Source organism: Raphanus sativus, chromosome 8 (assembly GCF_000801105.2).
Source record: "Raphanus sativus cultivar WK10039 chromosome 8, ASM80110v3, whole genome shotgun sequence".
In the NCBI taxonomy this organism is placed as follows: domain Eukaryota; kingdom Viridiplantae; phylum Streptophyta; class Magnoliopsida; order Brassicales; family Brassicaceae; genus Raphanus; species Raphanus sativus.
The window spans coordinates 21,350,239-21,374,730 of record NC_079518.1 but is presented as its reverse complement, the minus strand read 5'-3'; the positions used below and the strand labels follow the sequence as shown (position 1 = coordinate 21,374,730).

Here is a 24,492-nt window from a genome sequence, read left to right as displayed (position 1 = left end):
TATAATTAAAATTAATCTTTATATATAATTAAATTATATTTTAAATGTGAAATATTAATTTAAAAATATTTTTTTAATTGCACAATTTATTTTTAAAATAATACTTTGATATAAATATAATTTTTGATATTATTAAATAAAACAAATTAATTTAATTTTTTAATTTTATATATTAATATATATTAGAAATATATTTAATAGAAATAAAATATTATATATTATAAATTAAAATATATTTCGTAATAATTATATAGCATACTAGCATACTGCTACTGCTTTATCATCCACTTTACCAATCAAGGCCTAGTCGGTGTATTCTTTTGACCCTCTCTTAATCAAATGGACCGAGTTCAATTTACTTGATTGGTCTTGTTCAGGCGATGCAATCTGTTACTAAATAATAAATTTACAAAGATAAATCTTAAAAATAAAGAACAAATACTATAAAATGTAACTAGCTTTTGATCCGCACGCCCGTGCGGGTGTATATTTGAAATTATTATATGTTAAAGGGGAAGTACAAATTATATTTACCCCTTAAAATATAAATCCGCGTATCCGCGTATTTACCCTTTGTGGTGAGCTATCTCAACTCAAGCGTATATTTACCCCTTGCATCATACTCGGCTCTGTGGTATTTTTCGGATTTCGCTTATCTATAATAAGTGGGGTCTAAATCTGTTAGTGGGGTTCTGTTGTTGCAGAACAGGTTGATCAGATGGTGGAGCAAAGATGTTTGTGTCGAAAGTCTTCCTAATCAGGTGGTGTTAGGCGGCGTGTCCTGCTTGTGCAGCGGTACAAAGTGATGCTCAAGTGCAGTCTGTTCAAGAACATCAAGGGTAAGTCAAAGACTGTTTCAGAGATATGGAGCATGAGTGACTTCAAGGGTTTGCGGTTGATTCAAGGAGGATTATGTGGTAGCAATGTTTGTTAACAACATAAAGGGTGAACCAAGATTGTGTCGAAAGTCTGTCCAGCAGTGATGGTTGGATGGCGGGTCCTGTTCAGAGTAACAACGGTACAAAACGTGTTCAAGGCTGGAGTGTTTAAACAAGTAGAGAATCAGAGGTTGTTTTATATTTGAAGCATATATGGTTCGAAGGTAGCTGCACAGAATTCAGGATATCTGGTTCAAGGCTCAGTGCACATGAGTGGAATCGAAAGTTCAAGGAGGAAATCAACTTGCAGAAAGATGTTCAGGTTTCTGTTCAAGCACTTGAACAGGTTCGTGATTTTTGACAGCAAGGTTTTGTTGTTGATAAGTTCACGAGGAGTAAGATATGAAGTAACACGACTTCAATGAGGAGTTGAGCTTGACACTTGGAGTGTAACAGCTGGGTTAGCAACTCAAGACAATGGATGAAGGTGATGGAAATTCAGAATGGCAATGGGATTGTCACATACCTTTCATCAAGCATGATGTCTATTTTTCATTGATGGGGCTAAGTGGATTAAAGTGTTTAATCTACTTAAGCAGTTGTGGTGTATAAGTGTAAGCTTATGCAGGTTTCAAGAAGATCATGAGAGGACTTCAAGCTAAGCTCAAGGTGGAGCTGAGAGAAGTGAGAAGAGATAAGAGAAGACATGGAGATGCAGAGGATGAGCAGATTTGCTCAAGTTTCAAGAGGTGTCGAGCACAAAGGAAGGGTTATGGACTTGGACCAAACAGGTGGAGATTTGTGAGGTTTGGTCAAGCCCATCGGTCTTGTTCAACGGCTGGGCCGAGTTGCACAAGTTACGCGTGGACAACCTATGGGCCTAATCGATAAAGCCCATTAGGTTAAGTGCTGACAATACAAAGAAGAAGAGATCACGACAGGGATCTCTAAGCTAAGCTTCTGGGAGGCACGAGCCTCAAGCATCCAGGAAGGCTTCCATGGCATCTCTTAGAGAGATAGAGTAAGCTAGAGATGATTTGTTGTTCTAGGCTTAACTCTTAGCCATGTACTCTTGTAATCTCTTTATACTCTCTAGGGTTTGCATACCCAGGATCAGAGAGAGTAATGATCTTGTAAACCACATCGGAGGTGTTTTCGATACTTCATAGTGGATGTTGTGGATCCTGGATCCACCCCAGATGTAGTGTGCTGCGGCCGCGAACTGGGTTAAAAACTCTTGTGTCATGAACAAGGATTGAATCAATGGGAAAGATCAAAGGGACCAGGGGATGTTACGAATCCCCAAGGAAGTCTTGTTAGAGTTACGATTGACTTTACAAGTGGTATCAGAAGAACCACGAATTCCGCAACAACTTGGAGTGTAGCAGCTCGGTTAGCAACTCAAGACAATGGATGAAGGTGATGGAAATTCAGAATGGCAATGGGATTGTCACATACCCTTCATCAAGCATGATGTCTATTTTCATTGATGGGGCTAAGTGGATTTACGTGTTTAATCTACTTAAGCAGTTGTGGTGTATAAGTGTAAGCTTATGCAGGTTTCAAGAAGATCATGAGAGGACTTCAAGCTAAGCTCAAGATGGAGCTAAGAGAAGTGAGAAGAGATAAGAGAAGACATGGAGATGCAGAGGATGAGCAGATTTGCTCAAGTTTCAAGAGGTGTCGAGCACAAAGGAAGGGTTATGGACTTGGACCAAACAGGTGGAGATTTGTGAGGTTTGGTCAAGCCCTTCGGACTTGTTCAACGGCTGGCCCGAGTTGCACAAGTTACGCGTGGACAACCTATGGGCCTAATCGATAAAGCCCATTAGGTTAAGTGCTGACAATACAAGGATTGAATCAATGGGAAAGATCAAAGGGACAAGGGGATTGTAGTGAGCGGTCCCATATGCTACGAATCCCCAAGGAAGTCTTGTTAGAGTTACGATTGACTCTACAAGTGGTATCAGAAGAACCACGAATTCAGCAACAGGTTAAGTAATGATAGTTTTCAATGATTCATTGAAAAATATACAGATTCTGTTTAGTGAAGATAAGCAAAAATAACAATAATCAAAGTAAGCTTTCCAAACCTTTGTCATTGAGGGTAAACATGTTTATGTCAAGTTTTAGGGGTTAGGGTATAACTTGGTTAACTTTGAGTGTTTTGTGTATATATGTCCACAAAATGCTGTTTTTTCCACATTTTAGTTTGTATTGGTTATATGATCACTTAAAATGTATAAACACATTCAAATACAAGTTTACACCATCCTAAATCATCAAAACCAAACAAAATCGATGATGTTCTTAGCTGAACTCCATTTTGTTGTTATCTCAATAGGAGAGAAACAATAAAAAAATCGACAGATTTCATCCATTGGATTGAGATGATCAAACGGTGTAGATTACTCCTTTAGGTTATCCTCGCCCTTCTCCCTCATTGGTCGACTTAGTTTCTGGAGGGAAAATAAAAATTTCCTAATTTTGGGAGCCAAAGTATCTTTATCTCATTCCCACAAATCTCTCTCACGCCTTCTCTCCACCACAAATCTCTCTCACGATTTTCTCTCGCGCCTTCTCTCACGACTAATCTCTCCGAGCCTCCACAATTCAATCCCCACTTTACAGATCGTTCTCTCCTTACAGGTTATAGCGACCTCTAAACCCTTGATTTACTCATCCATCTCTTTCTCTGATTATAGTTCTCTCCTTACAGATCTACAAAGATTTGAAGCCTTTCTCAAAGATAACCAACTTCTGTTAATTTCCAGGTCAGAGAAACTCCAATATCTTCAGATCTAACTTCTGTTAATTTTTCAATTAAATCTATTTGTTGTGTTTTGTTCGATTTGGTGTATTTTGTTGAAACTCAACTTTTTTTTTCCATTTACAGTCTTATTTAGCTTAAAGATCTAACTTTGGTTAACTTTTCAATTCCATCTAGCAACTTTAATGGCAGCAAGGAAGGAAATAGTCTGTGCACTCACGGAAACCGGGGTGAACCCACAATTCAGACAACAACAGCCACAACAACAGCCACAACAAGCAGCCACAACTCAATTCCAACGCCCAATACCAGAACCAGGACAGTCCTCAGGAGGCAGTGATGTCGAAGAGATAACAAGAGCCGAGTTCAGACGCTCTCAAGGCTACCACTTGATACGCATCGAGGAACCTGAAAAAGACATCGACCCAATGTTCCGGAACGTTATCAGATCCTTGAATGGTTGGAACTCAGCTCCAGTGAGACGCCCACACCAAGCACATGGACACTCCTCACGAGCCAAGGGTTCTCGTCAATAATATTTCTATAAACCATTGCTTCTGTCTGTGTTTTATTGGCTTATAGATTGTACTCAATCTAAATTGTTTCTTTTGCCATGTTTGTTATTTGTCTTTTTTATTTTAATAAAATCTTGATTTTAATTTTTTTTTTAAATTTACAATTTATGCTATTCAATATTCCGAATAAAACAATTAATCATATCTGGAAAATTAAAAATAGCAATCAAAATTAATTTTCAAATGTATCATTTTACGAAATTGTTGGCATTTCAAATTAGCTAGGGAAATTAAAATCCTAGCACAAGAAACCAGCTATTTTTTCATTATTACGTAAGATATAGACAAAGCTATTATAGGTCCAAGACTCGAAAACCACAAATGTTGCAAGAATATATTCCATGGCAAGAGGAAAATGTCATCATAAAATATGTTACGACAAAAACAAAACGCCATATTAAAATATGAAACATCACGAAAAGTTCGCTATAAATAATTTTAATTTAGCAAAAGAAAAACGCTATAATATAGAAACTTTCAATAGCACACGAAAATGCGCTACAATAGGGGGGGGGGGTCTACCATAGCTGCGGCTGTCATAGCGTAAGTGTTTTCGCTACTAAAGTTTCCACGGCACTGGTAATGTTGATATTTCTTGTAGTGGCGAATTCCCGAGCATAACTCCAGAGTGATCGACTATGAGAACGTGTTTGATCCGTCATGTATGTGGTCGGTTATTTATGGCATCACCACTCTCGGAGCATGGTTGTTCTTCCTTCTTCTGGTTTATGGATCCGTGCAGTGGAAGAATGCGTTAATTGTTATATAACTATAATGATTAAACGGCATAATGATCTCGCCCTTCTCCAAAGTACGTCGCACCATTATGTAAAACGTCATGACCTTTCACGCCTCATGGGAAGAGCACGTGTGGAGATGGTGACAAGAGCTGTCTCTTTTTTATTGTATTCAGAATTCTATTATTCTTTTCTCCATGGAAGAATATCGTCACTATCATGAAATGATAATAATATATTTCTTGTTTGTTTATGATCGTCTTCATCCTTCAAAGAGAAGTCTTGTTGAGCTAATTTGCTTTGATGAATCTGTTCGGTTAACAAACTTTCTCGTGTTTGGCGATCATTTGACTGGACCCAAACTCGGGAGGTCGGGCTGTCAGAACTCGTCGTTGGCCTACTACGGTTTTGAGAATGTTATTGGTGTAACTCGGCGAGATGAATTAGTTTTATCAGTAACAGAGATTCGATTTGGTTGAAGTCAGAATTGAATCTCGTGTTCCGTTTCTAGTTATGATCTAGTAAGATCGATGTCATCGTGATGTTATTGCTCATTTGTTACGGTACCGGACACCATATGAGATGGATCCATTTTCGTGCTTACAAGCCTTAGATCGGGTTCCTATCAAGTATGTTTTTCGTTTCTCTTCCCCACAGTCAGCGCCAAAATGTAGATCCTAAAATCTACACTAAATATTTGATAGTGTTTGAGATGTAAACTGGGAAAGAAAAAGGATGTGGGCAACAATATCCTCAGAACACAACGATGTAGTCAGGTATGAGTTGACAAAAATGGACTATATTCGAAAGATCGAATTACATAGAGATATCGGGAGAAAGAAGATCGTGACTGAACTCGGGATCGAGCTGCCTACGTACCCGTCAAGGGATCAAGTCTAAACGTAGTTCGGTTAAAATTATCTCGAAAGAGATGTCGATTTCATCGGTCTTGAGAGAGACGTCGGGTTCATCGGTCTCGAGCAAGACGTCGGGTCCGTCGGTCTCGCTGACGGACATTGTTTATGGGTGAGGAATGATGAGTTAGGGATCTCGGATTGACTGATCACGATCTTGTAAGATCGGGTTTCATGTGAACAGTCATAGCTCTTGATCAAACATAAAAGTGTCTATAACTTAATGTAATGATCATAAAGAGGACATATCTCTGAGTCGACGTTGATGGCTGTATCAAAGGAAGGATTACTCTCAACGCCTCGAGATACCAGTATGTATTTGATTAATGGAACATCGGTCTATTTATTCGCGGTCTCGAGCTCATGAGTACGAGCTCCTCCTTTATGAGAATGGGGGAAGAGTGGATGCGTGGGTCTTTTTCTCTGGAGCGTAGTGCTCTTGTGATATCACTCAAATTACCCTAACAAGTGATCTTACTCTCTCAAATAAGAGGTTCGATTGTAGTACTTAGGGATCGAATCCACAGAGAGCTAGGGCACACACTAAACTATAGATATTAAGATTAAACTAGGCAAACAGTTATAAAGCAGTAATTATGAATGTAATAAATAAATGAAAGCAAAGTGAACAAGACAGTTGTTCAGAAGGTAACTAAGAGTTGTTTTATGGAAGGATGGTAGCTAGATCTAGGATTTCTATTCAGGTTGGAATTATAATGATATAGATACTAAATTATGATATTATAGAACTCAACTATAAGAATAACATATCAACTCTCGTTGTATAGGTTATCTATTACTAGATCCAATGATCTCACCTGTCGGGAAGATCAATTAGAAAGTATCGATCGATGACTCTATAGGGGTATCGATCGATACACCTTTCGCTCCGTCGATCGATTCACCTGTCGGGATATCGATCGACGCGCTTCCAGTAGGCTTAATGCGCGGGTTGAATATATGTTCGCTAGGGTTTCTAAACCAGCACTCGCTGTTATCTAGCAATCCTAAATCAGAGAAGACAAGTCAGATAAGAGACCAAGCTCTCGCTTGTGCCTAATGATTCTATGATCAAGTTCAGGTTAATTACTCAAGAACAAGCATTAAGAACAGTCTCAATGATTAATACCATAACTTAGCAATTCTAAATTTGGGGCTAATCCCTTATAACTTATCTAAACCCTAAACCTAACAGGTGGATCTACTCAGACATGATAGTTGTCACAGAAATCATAGATGAATAGATGAAATTGCAATAGAATAGATATAAAACCAAAGGAGTTCCAAGAGGACTCTGAAGGAGTTCCTCTCTTCTCTCCTAAACTAAGAACAATGAATCAAAAGAAAGCGTAGAAAGTGTAGCTGTCAACAGTGGCTTAGAAATAACATAAATAGGGTTTCTAGTCGTCAAGGGTATTTTGGTAACTTTGTGGTGACTCCTGGGCTTCAGTAGATCATGAAATATACTCAGCCCACATTCTGATGTCCCTGTCGATCGACATGCAGTTTGCTGTGTCGATCGACATACAATCCTCTTCTCGACAGCCTTCTCTCGCGAGACAGACTGACTACTCTTCAGTAAAATGGGCATAACTTCCGATCTAACCGTTAGATTGACCTCAAACCGGTGGCATTGGAAACCTGACGCAAAGCTATATCTTGTGTTAAAAGATGGGATAAATCCAACTGTGGGAAGGTCTCCATAGAGAGCTAAACATATGAAGCATCTATGCAGTTCTGCATTGCGAAAGACTCCAAAAGGCACCAAAATCACCATATTTCTCCAAATCGTCCCTGAACCTGTAAATACTCTAAATAGACTCCAATACATAATAAATAGTATATAAACACTTATATATCATGGGAAAAATGGGTAAAATCCATGGTATATCAACTCCCCCAGACTTATCCTTTTGCTTGTCCTCAAGCAAAACCAACGGACAGTCTCTCTGAAAGAGGTTTGAAAACAGCAGGGACTCGAAGGATTTTAAAAACTCAGTTCATCATCTCTCTAGTAATGCAAACCAAATCATTAAACATCCTAACCTTAGAAGCACATTATACAATATCCTAGTATAGCAACCAAATTCCACTAGTTCCACAACCTAGCAGATCATGTCTGACAATCCCCTCTACTAACCTCATTTCTTGCATAAAAATAAAAGTGTAGGCTTTACCTTGGGAGTATCGATCAAAGGACACGTGGATTCAACTCAAACAAGTTTCTGAACACACAGGTAGTCTTCTCTGATCCCTTTCTCCCCTATTCTCTCTTCTCTGAATATCTTATTAGTTTCAAATTCAACAGATTTCGATGCCACAAAAGTCATCTAGTCTATCTCATTGACATTTGCATTTGTAATTCATACATTTTTTTGACAAAGTGTAGCGAATAATGGGGTCTCTGGTAATTTACCTATCCCTCGTTTCCACAATGTGTGATCATCCTTGAGATTTAGAATAATGGGATCGCAGGTAATTTACCTATCCCTCTGCCTCTCAAGAAATCATATCAATCTTTCCTTTATAAACTTAGATCTTGAGATGCCGAAGAGAGAGAAGGAAGAGAACCAGAGACACACAGACTTTTTACCTTCCAGACTTGTAAGAGGAATCCGATCCTATGTATACCAAGCCCCAAAACAAGCAAATCATGTCAAATTAGGTTGGATGTCAGCTTTGGTTCCTTTAAACAATCTCAGCAAGTGCAAACATAGTTGACAGGTTTATCCACTTTAGTATCTCTAGTACTTCTGCAGTCAGTAAATCTAAGACTGGTCTAAAGAGTGGTTAGATGACAAGTAATAAATCGATTAAGATTATATACCCTTCTTGACTCAATAAAAACTTTTTTTTTTGAAAACATATTTTAAATAAGACACATAAAGTAAATAACCATTAGTAATCCCCCCAGACTTAAATTACACTGTCCCATGTAACACAGTCGGTGGTATGAAAAACATAAAGCATAATTACGAAAGTTAACAAGTTAGAACGATATACCAGCTCGCCGATGTCTGTGTCGATCAACACAATGAAGTATCAATCGATTGTTGAAGATGAAGCGCTGTCGAACGATATCGACATGGTCTCATTGATCGATGGTTAGAGAGATCGTTTGACACAATGAAGAGACAATCGATCGTTTGATATGAAGTGCTGGCGATCGATATCAAGCTGGTCTCATCGGGCGATGTGCTGAGCAATCGTCTACACTTGGATCTGTTTTTCAATTTTTTTTTTCACTAACTAAAACACAATATCAGGAGAACCTCCCCCATACTCATTATAATGGTGTTATCAAGTCGGAGATTGGTGAGAAATAAACCATAAGTACTCAATTTAACAAGTTAGAACAAAATACCTGACCGGAGTAGACGTTGATCGATGTAAATGTGTTGTCATCGGTCGTGGCAGATTTGGTTATGTCGATCGATATCGACTTCTTCTCGTCGGTCGATATTATGGCAATCGTTTACTCGGGTCCCTATTCTAAATAACTAATCTAAATTATAATATTAGTACGACCTCCCCCAGACGTAAACAACACTGTTACCAGTGTTATATAGTCTAAGATTGGTGAAAGAATAAAGGGAAAATTGGGAAAGTACATTAAAAGGATTAGTAGATTGTCCATATACTATAATATGAACAAGAAGTTGTCCACTTAACATAATATTTTTTTAAACCCAATTAAGCCCCTAATTTAAGTTTAAAACATTTTTTGTATTTTTTTATTTTAAAAGAGTAAAAAAAGTAAAAAAGGTAAAAAAGTAAAAACGTAAAAAAAAATGTTAAAAGTAAAAAAGTAAAAAAAAAGAAAAAGGTAAAAAAAAAGAAAAAGAGATAGTAAATAGGGAAAAGGGGATAATCGATTTGTTTAGAACCCTAATTTCATCTTCTCCCTGGGCGATAGAGGAGAAGACGATTTCAGGAGCTCGCCGTCGTCGGTGTTCCTCCTTAGTCATCGGGTTGTCAAAGCTCTCGGTCGCCGCTGTTCCTTTTGCCCTCTAAGACTCCGCCGGTGTTCTTCGTCTTCCTAATCGGAGTCTCATTCGCCGCTTCACTTAGCTGAAAGCAACTGAAGTCGTACCTCACCAATAACTGAAGCTCGTGCCTCGCCGCTCTGTGAATGTACTCTCTCATTTCCAGTTTAAAGTCAATCAATCAAGACATTGAGGTTTGTTTTTGATTTTTCTTTTGCATGTCTTTGTATCTTTTACATGAGCTTTTGTAATCATAGCTTGACTGTGATAAGTGTTGATTTTAGTTTCTGTGAATGATTTAGGATTGTATCTACTCAAAGTCACATACTTTTTTGAATTTTGGTTTGTCGCAACCGATCTCTTCGAACTGTAGGTTTCTCTCGTGACATTGAGGCAACTTTGTTAGTTATTTGATTGGGTTTTGACATCTATAAAGCTTGTAAAAGTATGTGGTTTCATTGAGTGTATGGCTTAGGTGATTTTGTTGGAATTTTTTTCACTAGAATGTCTGTATTTGGACGATTGTTTTATGAATAAAAGTAGCATGAATATTGATTGTGGTGATTGTATTTGTTTCTTTTTACATTGTTCTCTGACACCTCGAGCTTTTCAGGTTTGTATAAGAACTTGTGACTTGTTTCTCATATCTTTCTTTTAAAAATTTTCAGTCTTTCTTTATCATAGTTTGCGCTTCGTAAGTATAGATTTTAGTTGAGATACTTTGTGTTACTCATTTAGGTGTCTATGTTATCATAGTTTAAATCTTTTTCATGTTTTTGATCGGCTAGTTAGTAAAGTTTCAAGCATTTTTTTTGTTTGTGTTGTTGATTGTATTTGTTTAATTGTTCACATGTATGACGATGGATCAGTTGCCTAAATGCCTATTCAGAGAGGGAACTGAAACACAAGTTGAGAAGGTCAACAACACTTGTCGAACTTCCATACTTAAGAAGGTGGAGAAGTATGTGGAAGCAGAGTACAATGACGTGTTGGGTGTTCCGCTGTTTGCTCAGGTTATAGCCATCTATGTGCACAAGCTTAAGTACTCGGGGAGAGTGATCCACAGCTTCGTTTGTAAGAAGCTTCTGACCGCAAAGCGCCATGAGTTGTGGTTCCACTTTGCTAGGAGGCCTCTCAGATTTGCAATGCAAGAATTCCATGCGGTCACTGGTCTGAAATACATAGACGACGAGCCTGACTTGGAGATTGATAATTGGAAAGATGACAAAGGGCTTTGGAGTAAGTTGCTGAGGAGAAAAGATAAATTTTGCTTACTAGATATCAGGAAGAAGAATCTGAAGGCTTGTAATACGTGGTCTCGTATCGATAGGCTGAGGATGGTATATTTGTGTGTGATCGTTGGTTTATTAATGGCGAAGGATGAGAGGGTTGCCATCCCACACAAGTACATCAAGCTGGTGATGGATTTCGAGAAGATGAGGAAATATCCGTGGGGTCTTCACTCTTTTGATGCGCTAGTTACTTCCATCATAGCAGCTAGGGATAAAGTGAAGACGCAGAACAGTTATGTCATAGATGGATTCTCGTATGCACTTCAAATTTGGTTGATGGAGGCTATTCCAGACATCGAGTCTCTTGTGGGTAAGAAGCTCGAAGAAGGTGTCACTAGCATGAGATGCAGTAACTGGAAAGGATCTGCTATGGTTTCCTACGATGATATTACTAGCATTGAGTCTAATTTTCCATCCACTGTAAGTTCTGGTTCCTTTAAGTAATGTGATTGAATTTCATGATTGTTAATGTTTGTGTCTAACTTTTTTACTTTGTTTGTTTTGTAGGGTGATGTGTTTCCATACATCTCTTCAACGGGGAATTGCAATATCATTGTTGATGCTGGCTTTGAACGACAGGATGAGATGAAGGACGAAAGGGTCGATCTGATCATTGACATGTACAGACAGAAGTATGACTAGAGTAAGCATGTTTGGGGTTTTCAGGAAACTGTACAACATATACATGCATTTCTGAGGATGATGGTTCAAAGGAAGAAGAAGCTGGAGAAACAAGTGATTCTCGAGTGGAAGAAGAAATAGAAGCTGCCCATGTGTCTCCTGCGAAGAAGAGAAAGAACCAGTATCAGGATATTGGTGCACAGTCAAGGAAGAAGAAGTTACTTTGCCAAAGATCAGCCGACAAATACAAAGATCTTGAAGAGGAAATTAAGTCATATATACAGGATATGTTCAAGTCGTCTTTTACTGCCTTAGGGTTGGAGGTCCGTGAGTTAATTGATGACCGGTTTATGAAATTAGAGGAGAAGATCCTTTCATCTCAGCCTCAGGTTGGTGTTCCGTCTGGTATTCTGGCTTATACTCACACTCCTACTGCTGCTACGACATCTAGTGGCCCTCCTGGTCGTGGTTATATTCCTACTCCGGCGTCTACTGATCCTGCTCCTGGTAGTGCTCCTCCGACTGCTCCTGGTACTTCCCGCAGTCGAGCTTCTGCTCCATCACGCAATAAAGCTCTGGTTTCTTCTCAAACTGGTGGGCCTGCAACTGCTGCTAAGACAAGGTATCAGACGAAGGTAAACAAGAAATAGATATTTTCTCATGTATTTTTCTTGTTCTTGCGGTTTGTAATATTAATATAAGGATGATGTTTCGTTGTCTGTGTGTAATAATGATGTAAGGATGATGTTTTCTGTCTTGTTTGTAATATTATTTTAAGGATGATGTTCCTGTTGTAATACATATGTTTTAAGAAGTATTAATTTCGTGTTCTGTGTGTTTATGACTAGGATGCGGACTTGTCTGATGTGTATGGCAGCTTATTTAGCTCCTTAGATGAAAATTTAGGGACCCAAGAGCACTTACAGAAGACAGTAGGCAACCTTACACAAGAGTCAAATGTTAAAGGATTTGATCCTTCTCAAGACAAGCAATCCGAAGACCATGATGCTTTCACTACACCATTGACTTATTTCCGGCCACAGAACTCAAAGCCTCCATTCTTGACTGATATTGATGATCCCACCCGTTGCAAAGATAGCGACTATGCATTGGTTTATATTCCAGAAGAAAAATGGTCCAAATTAACTGAATGGATCTTGAATCTCAAGTAAGTACTATTGTCTTGTCTGCTTTTATTTATTTTTTCTTAATTCTGGGTAATAAACATCTTCACAATAATGCTTCTTCTTTATAGAGCAATTCAGATTGGACCATCTAAATTTGATGCAGAGTTAGCTGCCCGTATAATTGGGCCTAATCATTGGCTCAAGAACTACGTAAGTTTAGCTCAGACCTGGTTATTTTGCAGATTGAATTAAGTTGTTGATTCTCATTACTAACAGTTTTGTATTGTCCATTTCAGGACATGGACGCCATGATGTATTTGTTTCAAGAACGAACCTCATTGCGTCGGTGGATGCGAAACATGAGAGGGTTGCTCAAGGGCTTACAAACTTTGAAGAAAGGGTTATGGAAAAAGTGAAGTCTGAGATTGCTAGAGTTGAACATGAGGTGTCGCAAAAACTCAAAGAGAAGGTGAACTTGGAGATTGCTAGAGTTGAAAAAGAGATGAAACAGAAGCTGAAGATTGCGACAGTGGCTATGGTTGTTGTAGGAGCAATCGTAGGGATATGGAATTCTCTTACTGTTTGAGCAAGTTCCAGCTAAGAGATGAAGCTAGAGTGGCTATGGTTGTTCTCTTAAGTTTGCAGTTATTGTTTGATTTCTCTGTTTTTAAAACTAGCTTCAGTTCACAATTGATGACTTATTGTTTGATTTATGGTTAAAGCTAGCTTGAGTTCACAGTTGATGACTTATTGTTTGAGTTCACAGTTGATGACTTCATTTGACAACGACATGGCTAAAACCACTAAATATTGCAGAAACCAGTAAAAATTGCAGAAACATACGAAGCAAATAATCAAGTAATGATGTGAATGTGATAACATGTGTAATATCAAATACCATAACGAAGAACAAGACAATCCAAAACGAAAATCAAAACACCAATAAATCGAGAAACTAGGTCCATAATGAAAAGAAGAAAATTAAAAACGACATGATTAAATAGCTCTGTCACATGTAGCCCTGTTATGATTCTCTTCGCCACATCGACTGCATCTGCGCTTCTTTTTTTGTTGAGTTCCTTGCGATGAACGGAGCTTGTCTTCAACTGTCTCATACCTTCGTTTTCTTCTCCTTCCTGCTGCTCTTCTTGATTCAGGAGGTAGCACATTAGCATTTCGAACATCATCTGGAACAATCCAACTATCTTCAGGAAAACCTATTGGATTAATAGTTTCCTCATAAGCTGTTCTCCAAGTGGAAGTAGTGTACATGTCATCCGTAAGGGAAGATGGGGCTCGGCCAACTGTTAAACCAGCCTTGATAGCGTGTCTACATGGAATCTTTAGCAAGTCATGTTTCCCACATGAGCAAGTCCGTCTGTCTAGATCAACCAGGCAGTCGATTGTATCTCCACGAACCAAAAAACGATGCTCGTTAATTGGTTGGACAAGAAACGTTTTACCCTTCGTAATCCGCCTATCTATCTTCTTCTCGATGGCAACAGTTAATGGTTTTGTATGCTTCCTGCTCAGTGTCCGACGTTCGAAGAACCAACGTGTCAACATTTCTCTGATGCTATCCAACAACAGAATTACAGGATACTCTCTTGGTGTGCGCAAAGCAGAGTTTATTGATTCAGCCGGGTTTGTCGTCCTGATGTCGTACCTGAATCCTGGAAACTGACAGCGAGCCCACTTTGAAATCTCAGCTTCCGTTAAATAGTTTCCAATAGCTGGACTAATATTGCAAACAGCTTGGAATCTCTGCTGAAAATCAACAACTCTATAAGCTTTAGAAGCTTTTGCAATCAATGCAACCAATCCCTTTCCTCTAAAATGTTTGACCACATTATTCAACAGATGGTGAATGCAAATGCCATGTTGAGAAAGAGGATAAACATTCTCAATCGCCTTGCAAAGAGAGGTATTTCTGTCTGATATAAAAGCTAGAGAACGCTCGTCCGCAACAACAAGCTTTAGCTGTCTCATAAACCAATCCCATGAACGGTCATTTTCCGAGTCCACAACGGCAAATGCAACAGGATACAAGTTAGAGTTTCCATCTAAAGCTGTAGCAGCAAGTAATACCCCTTTGTACTTGCCCTTCAAAAAGGTCCCATCGACAACAAGAACTTTTCGCATGGACCTGTGAAAACCTCGGAGTGATTGCCCAAACGAAACGAAGAGAAAGCGAAATTTACCATCAACATCGGTTTCATAAAACGTGTGTGTTCCTGGATTAGCTTCTTTGAGCATGTGCAAGTACCTCGGAATTTTTCCAAAACTCTTCTCTGGAATACCTCTGACCACACTAATTGCAAACTCACTAGAATCCCATGCTAAGGATTTAGATATCTCGCATCCATGGTCCATTCTCATAATCTGTATGACATCATTAGTTTTGGGACCTTCTTTCACACCATCATACCTATGCATTATTAGAGTGCCAATAGTTTTTGCAGAAGCTGTCCGACCACCATTTTTCATACTCGACGCAGCACATGTATGATCCGCTATATATTTTTTTATGATGAAATATGTGGATCCTGATAACCCCTCAGCACGAACACTCCACTTGCAACGGTTGTCAATGCATCTAATATACCACAGTTTTATGTCCGAATTCACAACTCTGTAGTCGAAGCTATGCTTCATTGCTGACATTTCGAGTGCTGCTTTCAACTTCATTTTGTTTTGAAAAGTTTCACCCTTCTTTACAACATCCACCAAAGAAAACCGAACACTTTTCCCCCTATCGTCTTCTTTTGCACTTAAGTCAACACCTCCATCTTCTTCTGAGGCGTTCGAGTTACCATAGTCTTCAGCATCATTGCTTGATTCAGATGAACTACCGATGTGATCTCCGGGTGAAAACGAGGATGGCTCACCTTGCTCTCTGGAAGGCGATTGAGGTTGCTCCTTATCAACCTCAATGTTGTCGATGTTTCCATTGAGAGGTGAAATAGACACACACAACCTTGTAGAAGCTTTTCCACGTACATATGTAAGAAATTTTTTGAGTTGTCGATCATTCTCAATGATAACTGGGGGACAGTCTATGGTGCTTATCAACTCCATAGGTAAGTAGCTTAACTCAAGCTCGACTTCGTTTTGGTCAATTCCAAAGTCCTCAAAAGCTGTCTTCCTTAGATCTTCAAAGGAACTTGTCAATTCCACAGCCAGTACTCTACCTCGTTCTTTATCAACAGCAAATCCCCATCCTTTATTGGGATCAAATTTCCACACCCCACAAGAGGCATAGATATGCATGTTTTTCAACTACAGATTCAATTTTTTTTTTGGGATGGTTTTCCACTTCACGCAAGAACGTGTGAAGAAGAAGAGAGATCACGTTTCTTTTTTTAAAATAATTACTTTAGGTAAGACATGAAATTTGGAAAAAAATATATTTACAAATATTTTCTTAACTGATTTTGGAGAAATTTAAGGAATATGTAAATATTCCGAATTTGGTAGAATACGTATTCTGCTTCTCGTAGATTATAGATGCGATGGTAGATACGATGGTAGAAGGTATAATCCGGCAGCAGTAGGATACATTATTGTAGTAGATAACAAAACATTACAGCGGTAGATTATTAGTATTAGGCAGATTCTGTGATACCTCTCCCGTAGATATATAGGAAACAATACTTGATGACATCTACCGTAGTTCAGATCGTAGGCAAAACCGTAACTTATACTTTCTACCGTAGTAGAGGACTGAATAAGCTGTAGATTTTAAAATTTACTTCTGCTAGATACGTACGTAGTTTACCGAAATAGCAGTCTACCAAGCCGTAGATGGTAGATTTTGTTTTCTGTTGTCCGTAGATCAAAATATGAAATTTTTTCCATTAATATTTAGTCAACCAAAATATTTTCCTATGATTGTTCAATGTTTATGTATATTTTTGTATAAATTTTCATATTTTCTGACTCTTAAAATAATTGATATGAATTTTTGAAGTTGACTAGGGGTATATGAGTCCAAATCTGACCAAAAAAGGATTTATGTTAAAGGGACAATGTAGTTGTTTTTTTGTTGCCTTTTACCAATTTTTTCAAGAATAAATCATAAGGACAATAATTAACAAGGAAAAACAGTATACCAACTTTGATGTGAATATTGACCAACACAGTTAAGTGGCGATCGATACTCTTGATGCTCTATCGATCAACACAATTAAGTGGCGATCGATCGATGCTATTAATGCTCTGTCAACCAATGCTGCGCCATAGGTCGATGTTGGTAGATCACGTTTCTTCCTTGGATCCTTCCTTTTGATTACCTAATATATAAAACACTAAAACAAACAGTAATAGATAAATATAAAACCAAATTATTATATTTTTTTTTCGGATGAACAGTGACTCTGCTACAGTAGCGTTGCTACAGTGATTCTGCTACAGTAACTCTGCTACAGTAACTCTGCTACAGTGTCGATCGATTTGCTTGCTACAGTGTCGATCGATTTGCTTGCTACAGTATCGATCGATGTCCTCGCTACAGTGTCACTCGGCACTGTTGCTACAGTGTCGGGCGTACTGTTCATCTCTTTTTTTTTTTTACCTGCAATAATTAGAAACAAAAATCAGTAGTATATGAAAATAAAACCAAATGTAAAACAAACCTAACAGTGGGTTGCCTCCCACTCAGCGCTTATTTTTAGTCATTAGCTTGACTTTTGGAGGTCTGATTTAATCTGGATGATGATGTGAACTTGCTCCAAAACAAGTTTCTGTGTCTCTCTTCCTCATTTGGTTGATGCAGTTGATGAAAGCTCTTGCAGACGCTTCCCCTTTGTCTCTCAGTTTTGGATCAGATAGCACTCTAACCTTAGCAAAAGAAGCTGGACCTCCTCTGCGGCGCACTCTACACTCAAGACTTTCCTCCTGACACTGAGAAGGGACCAGTGATAGAGAATATACATCTACATTCCTTTTCATTTTCTTCTTCCTCTTTCTAGGTCTTCCCCCAGACTTAGACTTTTCAGTCTCGTTCTGTTCTGAAATTTGGATGCTGTCAATCGATTCTAAAGGCTCTGTGTCGGTCGATTCGTGAGGCTCATTGTCGACCGATCTTGAAAGTTGAATGTCGATCGATGTTGATCCTGATTTTGCAAACTCGCGATCTGCATATGTTAGAGGTGCTGGATCTTCAAACATCTCTATGTATGAAATCAAATCTTCACTTTTCTTCTTCTCCACAGGATCATTGAAGACATTTTCATCAACATTAGTTAGGCACATCCTATTCTTTTTAAGATCACAAACTGCTCCCACTGTAGCCATGAAGGCTCTATCAAAAAGAAGGGAAGATGTCCTGCCTGATTTGAGCTCCACGACATGAAAATCCACAGGAATAGTGCATTCTCCTATATCCACTTTAACATTCCTGATCATGCCTGCTGAGTTTGCTTTGGAGTTATCAATGAAAGCAAAACTATCTTTTGAAGGTTCCGTCTTTAATCCTAATACTTCAGCAGTGTCTATAGCCATGATGCTCACTGCAGATCCAATATCGCAGAGGGCGTTTGGCAAATCGTGGTTATTTATAGAGCATGGAACCAGAAACTTTCCAGGATCTTGTTCCTTCTTTAGAGTCCTCTTAGGCTTACGGCAGACCTTGTTGAATAATATCTCCATGTCCTTTTCTGTCTCTCTGCTCTCTTTGAAGAAATTACCAAGTCTGTACTTATAATAGGCTTCCTCAAAAGTCATACCCTTAGGAACTCTCTTCACCCTCTTGTGAAATCCATCAAGTTCAGCTTTGTTAGCTTCTCTCCTCAGGTGTTTGGGAACATAGAGTTTCTTAGCTTTCGACCTCATCCCAATCTGAATCACTTCTTTTGTTGCTTGCCGTTCCATGACAGGTTCATGTCCGTTCATTTGGTGTCGATCGATACCAAGTGGATGTCGTCGATCGACACTCTCAACGAAAGAAGTTTCAACTAGAGCCAATTGCTTTTGGTCTGGTGCATCTGCAGATTGCTGTCTGGTCTTCTCCATTGTCTTTAAGCAAACTGGCGTCTGAGATGGGTTACGAGTTGCATTCGAAACGTGGGCATAAGGGTCTGGTAAACACACTAGATTTGTAGTGAGCCGCTGTCGATCGATGCTTTCCCGTGGAGGTCGATCGATACCGTTTTGTTTGTGTTGCTCGACGTCATATGTTTTAGCATGGTACATGATGGGAGGATGTGGGTGTTGGGCAGCGAAATCTGAGTGGCTTTGAATTTGAACAGTACTGCATGAACCTAAAAGTGGTGTCGATCGATGATCAGCTGCTGGTGTAGATCGACACAAGTACGAGCTACCAATGGACATGCAACTTTCGACTAAAAAGACTTCTTCTTCCAACTTCTCATGTTTGATTACTTCCCCAAAGTAGTTATCCCATCTGGAATCATCTGCTGCTCTTCCCAGTCGGGATGAATAGTGTCACGATGAACAGTATCCCGATGAACAGTTGCTGGATGAACAGTGTCATGATGAACAGTTTTTGATGAACAGTGTCACGACGAACAGTACCGCGATGAACAGTATCGCGATGAACAGTATCGCGATGAACAGTATCGCGATGAACAGTGTCGCGATGAACAGTATTTCGGTGAACAGTGTCGTGATGAACAATGTCGATCGATACGGGATGAACAGTATCGATCGATGCGGGGATGAACAGTGCCTCGATGAACAGTACTCGGATGAACAGTACCCGCGTGAACAGTACAGAAGTGAACAGTGACGTTCCTTTGAAGAAAAAAATCATTTTTCAGAGTTTTTTCAATCTGAGAAACTTGGGTGCACAACATCTTGAAACGGGTATCGATGATGTCTATCTTTCCTTTCACCTCTTTGTAGAGAGAATTCAAATGGAGATTAAGCTCTCCAGTGATCTCCTGCTGTTCTTTCAAGCGCTCCTCTAGCATAAATTCCATCTCTTCTAAATTGTACTGATCCTCATCCTGGTATATAGCGCGCTCCACAAATGAGACTTCATGTACAGAACCAATCTCAGCCTCAATTATCTTGTTGTCATCCTTTACAGCTGATTTTATCCTGTGCATATCTAGATTTTTGACACTGGTGCTGGACGCCAAGCTCTCAATCAGTCTCTGAGCTTCCTCTGGGGTCCTTGTTCTAAAGTTCCCCTCGCTTGCAGTGTCCAGCATTACATTATATTGCACATCAATACAATTTCAGAACTTCATCAACAGTCCCTTTGGTAGCTCCTGAACCTCTCCCAAGAGCTTCTGAAGCCTTCTGTAGGTCCCTGAGAGAATGTCCAAATTTTATCTCTTATTTCTTCAGTCCGTGATTCATCAAAGAATTTACACAGGAATGCATTTTGAATATCGGTCCAGGATGTAAGAGATCCTGGTGGTAGCTGCTTAAGCCAATGCAAAGCTTCTCCAACAAGTGAGTATTTGAAGAGCTTGCAAAGCAAGTAGTCCTCAGGGACTTCATCCATAAGATCCTCGAACCTTTCTAGATGGTCCATAGGATGCTCGTGAGATAATCCAGAGTAAGGGATCTGTGCCACGAGGGTGTAGTACTTTGGATTCAGCTCGAAATTCTGTGTCTGGATATCTGGTAGACGAATGGCGGATCTGTTGAAATAGTATTCCTCTGGACGGTTGTAGTCAGCCAGTGTCCTTTGTCGAGCATTCTTATCTACATGTATAACAGCTCCTGTAGCATCAATATCGGAGTTAGGGATTACAGTCCCCTGAGCATCAAGTCTCTGACCTGCTGCATTACGCAGATGACCATCCTGGTCATGCAGGTCCCCATTCTCATCCCTTTGTAGCACAAGTATCTCGCTCATGGTTGCTCGCAGATTGGTATCGACCGATGTTGCAGATGATGTGACGATCAATTCTCTTTCACAAGTGTCGATCGATGATGTACAAGTGGTATCGATCGATGCTGCGAGTTTCTCTTTGCGGATTGAGCGTTCCAAACGTGCTGGGTCTGAGAAGAAAAGCAATTCTCCCTTGCTGCTTCTGGTACTAATTGGCATGTACCTGAAAAACAAGAAAAAAAAAATTCGTAAGTAACTTAAAACAGTAAATAAAACCTAGAATAAACCTATTAATCAAGTCTAATGGCGAATCCTTGCTCCCAGGCAACGGCGCCAAATTTGATATCACTCAAATTACCCTAACAAGTGATCTTGCTCTCTCAAATAAGAGGTTCGATTGTAGTACTTAGGGATCGAATCCACAGAGAGCTAGGACACACACTAAACTATAGATATTAAGATTAAACTAGGCAAACAGTTATAAAGCAGTAAATATGAATGTAATAAATAAATGAAAGCAAAGTGAACAAGGCAGTTGTTCAGAAGGTAACTAAGAGTTGTTTTATGGAAGGATGGTAGCTAGATCTAGGGTTTCTATTCAGGTTGGAATTATAATGATATAGATACTAAATTATGATATTATAGAACTCAACTATAAGAATAACATATCAACTCTCGTTGTATAGGTTGTCTATTACTAGATCCAATGATCTCACCTGTCGGGATGATCAATTAGAAAGTGTCGATCGATGACTCTATAGGAGTATCGATCGATACACCTTTCGCTCCGTCGATCGATTCACCTGTCGGGATATCGATCGACGCGCTTCTAGTAGGCTTAATGCGCGGGTTGAATATATGTTCGCTACGGTTTCTAAACCAGCTCTCGCTGTTATCTAGTAATCCTAGATCAGAGAAGACAAGTCAGATAAGAGACCAAGCTCTCGGTTGTGCCTAATGATTTTATGATCAAGTTCAGGTTAATTACTCAAGAACAAGCATTAAGAACAGTTTCAATGATTAATACCACAACTTAGAAATTCTATATTTGGGGCTAATCCCTTATAACCTATCTGAACCCTAAACCTAACAGGTGGATCTACTCAGACATGATAGTAGTCACAGAAATCATAGATGAATAGATGAAATTGCAATAGAATAGATATAAAAACCAAAGGAGTTCCAAGAGGACTCTGAAGGAGTTCCTCTCTTCTCTCCTAAACTAAGAACAATGAATCAAAAGAAAGCGTAGAAAGCGTAGCCGTCAACAGTGGCTTAAATAGGGTTTCTAATCGTCAAGGGTATTTTGGTAACTTTGTGGTGACTCCTGGGCTTCAGTAGATCATGAAATATACTCAGCCCACATTCTGATGTCCCTGTCGATCGACATGCAGTGTGCTGTGTCGATTGACATACAATCCTCTTCTCGACAGCCTTCTCTCGCGAGGCAGACTGACTACTCTTCAGTAAAATGGGCATAACTTCCGATCTAACCGTTGGATTGAACTCAAACCGGTGGCATTGGAAATCTAACTCAAAGATATATCTTATTTCAAAGGATGGGACAAATCCAACGGTGGGAAGGTCTCCATCGAGAGCTAAATATATGAAGCCTCTATGCAGTTCTGCATTGCGAAAGACTCCAAAAGGCACCAAAATCACCATATTTCTCCAAATCGTCCTTGAACCTGTAAATACTCTAAATAGAATCCAATACATAATAAATAGTATATAAAACACTTATATATCATGGATAAAAATGAGTAAAATCCATGGTATATCAACTTGTTTTTATCCAGTGCAAGATCGGAGAAGGAGAAGATAATTACCAAGATCATCTCCTTGGCTTTTTATAGGATTGGAGGACGATTGGTTGTTTGTTACACGTGCTCCACAAGTCTCGTTTTGACCCATTATTGTGATCTCATGAAGCCTAGATATTAGGAAATATAAACAAACTCTTTTGACGTAATCTAAATATCATATAATTATAGTGGGAGTGATTTGGTACAAATCTAGGTCCAACGGGCTCTCCGGGTCGACGTTGCAGTACGAGTTCTTCCACGCCCGTTTAAGATTAACCCAAAATAGTCGTTAACCGGTTTTCTTATTCTTTTGGCGGGAGGGATTTAGTGCTAAATCTTGGTGACAGATTTATGGTCCAACAGTGCTGAGTAGGAAAGCTTGATGTTCCAGTCCTTGCAAAACTTTCGGAAGTTGTAGCTTGTGAACTGGGGTCCGTTGTCTGTGACGATCTCCTGGGGAGTTCCGAAGCGTGTGATCACGTTAGTCCATAGGAATTTCCTGATCTGGAGATCCGTTATCTTGGCTAGTGCTTCAGCTTCTATCCATTTCGTGAAGTAATCGGTCACGACTAGGAGGAAGACCTTTTGCCCCGGTGCCATATGGAATTTCCCCACGATGTCCATGCCCTATTTTCGGAATGGCCAAGGGGAACTTAGGGATTTGAGGTTCTCTGGTGGAAGGTTGGAGACTGGTGCGTGCTTCTGGCATTGACTACAGAGCTTGGCCTGTTTGAGGGAATCTCTCGCCATGGTTGGCCAGTAGTATCCAGCCCTTCTGGCTCTGAGTACCAGGCTTCGACCACTAGAGTGAGAACCGCTCTCTCCCTCGTGAAGCTCTTCTAGTATCCTGGCGGCTTCTCTAGGGGTAAGACATCGTAGATAGGGTCCTGAAAAGGATCTTCGGTACAGTTTCCCCTCGGAAAACAGTACCTTGCGGCCTGGCGCCTTATCTTTCGACTTTCGTCTCGATCTTCGGGCAAGGTGCTGTACCTGAGATAGCTAATGATGGGAGTCATCCATGTCTCTCCTTCGTCTACTACGGATACTTCTTCAGGCTCCGTCTCCTTTTCAGTTGCGGGCCATTGGAGTACTAGTAGTGGGATGCTCATATGACTGGTAGTTTCTAGGGCGGACCCTAGATTAGCTAGAGCGACGGCCTGGGAGTTGTGCTCCCTAGGGATCTGGGTGAGCTTACAGTGTCGGAACCTATCGAGTAGTCGCTTAGCCACAGATAGGTACCTGATCATACTCGGATCTTTCGCCTGATAGTCTCCTTGGAATTGGCTTATGATCAGTTGTGAGTCGCTGAAGACCTGGATGTCTTCTACTCCCATCTGTTTGGCGAGTGTTAACCTCGCTATTAGAGCTTCGTATTCAGCCTCGTTGTTCGTTGCTTTGAAGTTGCAACGTACGGTCCTTGAGGCTGATTCCTCCGTAGGGGAAGTTAGGACTAGTCCCACGCCTGCGCCCCTCACGTTACTAGACCCATCGACGTATCGTGTCCACTCGCCTTTCTCCCCTTCGCTATCACGAAGTTTTACCACTTGTTCCAAGGCTGGAAGCATGGCAGGAGAGAATTCGGCTACGAAATCTGTTAGGACTTGCGATTTGATGGCTGTTGCAGGCCGGAAGATCACATCGTACTCCCCCAGCTCTATAGCCCATTTTGCTAGTCGCCCAGACACTTCCGGCTTGTGGAGGACTGCTTTGATGGGGAGAGATGTGACCACCACGATTTGATGAGCCTGGAAGTAAGGGCGTAGCTTTCGAGCAACGTTGACCAATGCGAGGGCTAACTTCTCAAGGTGACTATAGCGGGTCTCCGCGTATAGTAGGGATTTGCTCACGTAGTAGATAGGATGTTGTTTCTTTCCTTCTTCCGTTACTAGGACAGCACTGACTGCATGCTCTGATACCGCCAGATAGAGCAATAGGACCTCACCTTCCAAGGGTTTGGAGAGGGGAGGTGGAATAGTGAGA

The 24,492-nt window shown here is 39.9% G+C and overlaps 2 protein-coding genes across 2 annotated transcripts; both read right to left on the bottom strand.

The window, feature by feature from the left end:
* Window positions 1–13,896: 13,896 nt before the first annotated feature.
* On the bottom strand, window positions 13,897–16,170 carry LOC108831557 (uncharacterized). The gene has a single exon (XM_056992964.1). It carries the CDS (start codon window positions 16,168–16,170, stop codon window positions 13,897–13,899), a length of 2,274 nt encoding a protein of 757 aa, XP_056848944.1.
* Window positions 16,171–17,469: 1,299 nt separating this feature from the next.
* LOC130499061 (uncharacterized) lies at window positions 17,470–18,912 on the bottom strand. The gene is made up of 3 exons (XM_056992963.1): window positions 17,891–18,912; window positions 17,740–17,802; window positions 17,470–17,473 (listed from the first exon to the last, which is right to left on the bottom strand). The coding sequence occupies exons 1-3, from the start codon at window positions 18,910–18,912 to the stop codon at window positions 17,470–17,472; spliced, it is 1,089 nt and encodes a 362-aa protein (XP_056848943.1).
* Window positions 18,913–24,492: the final 5,580 nt, after the last annotated feature.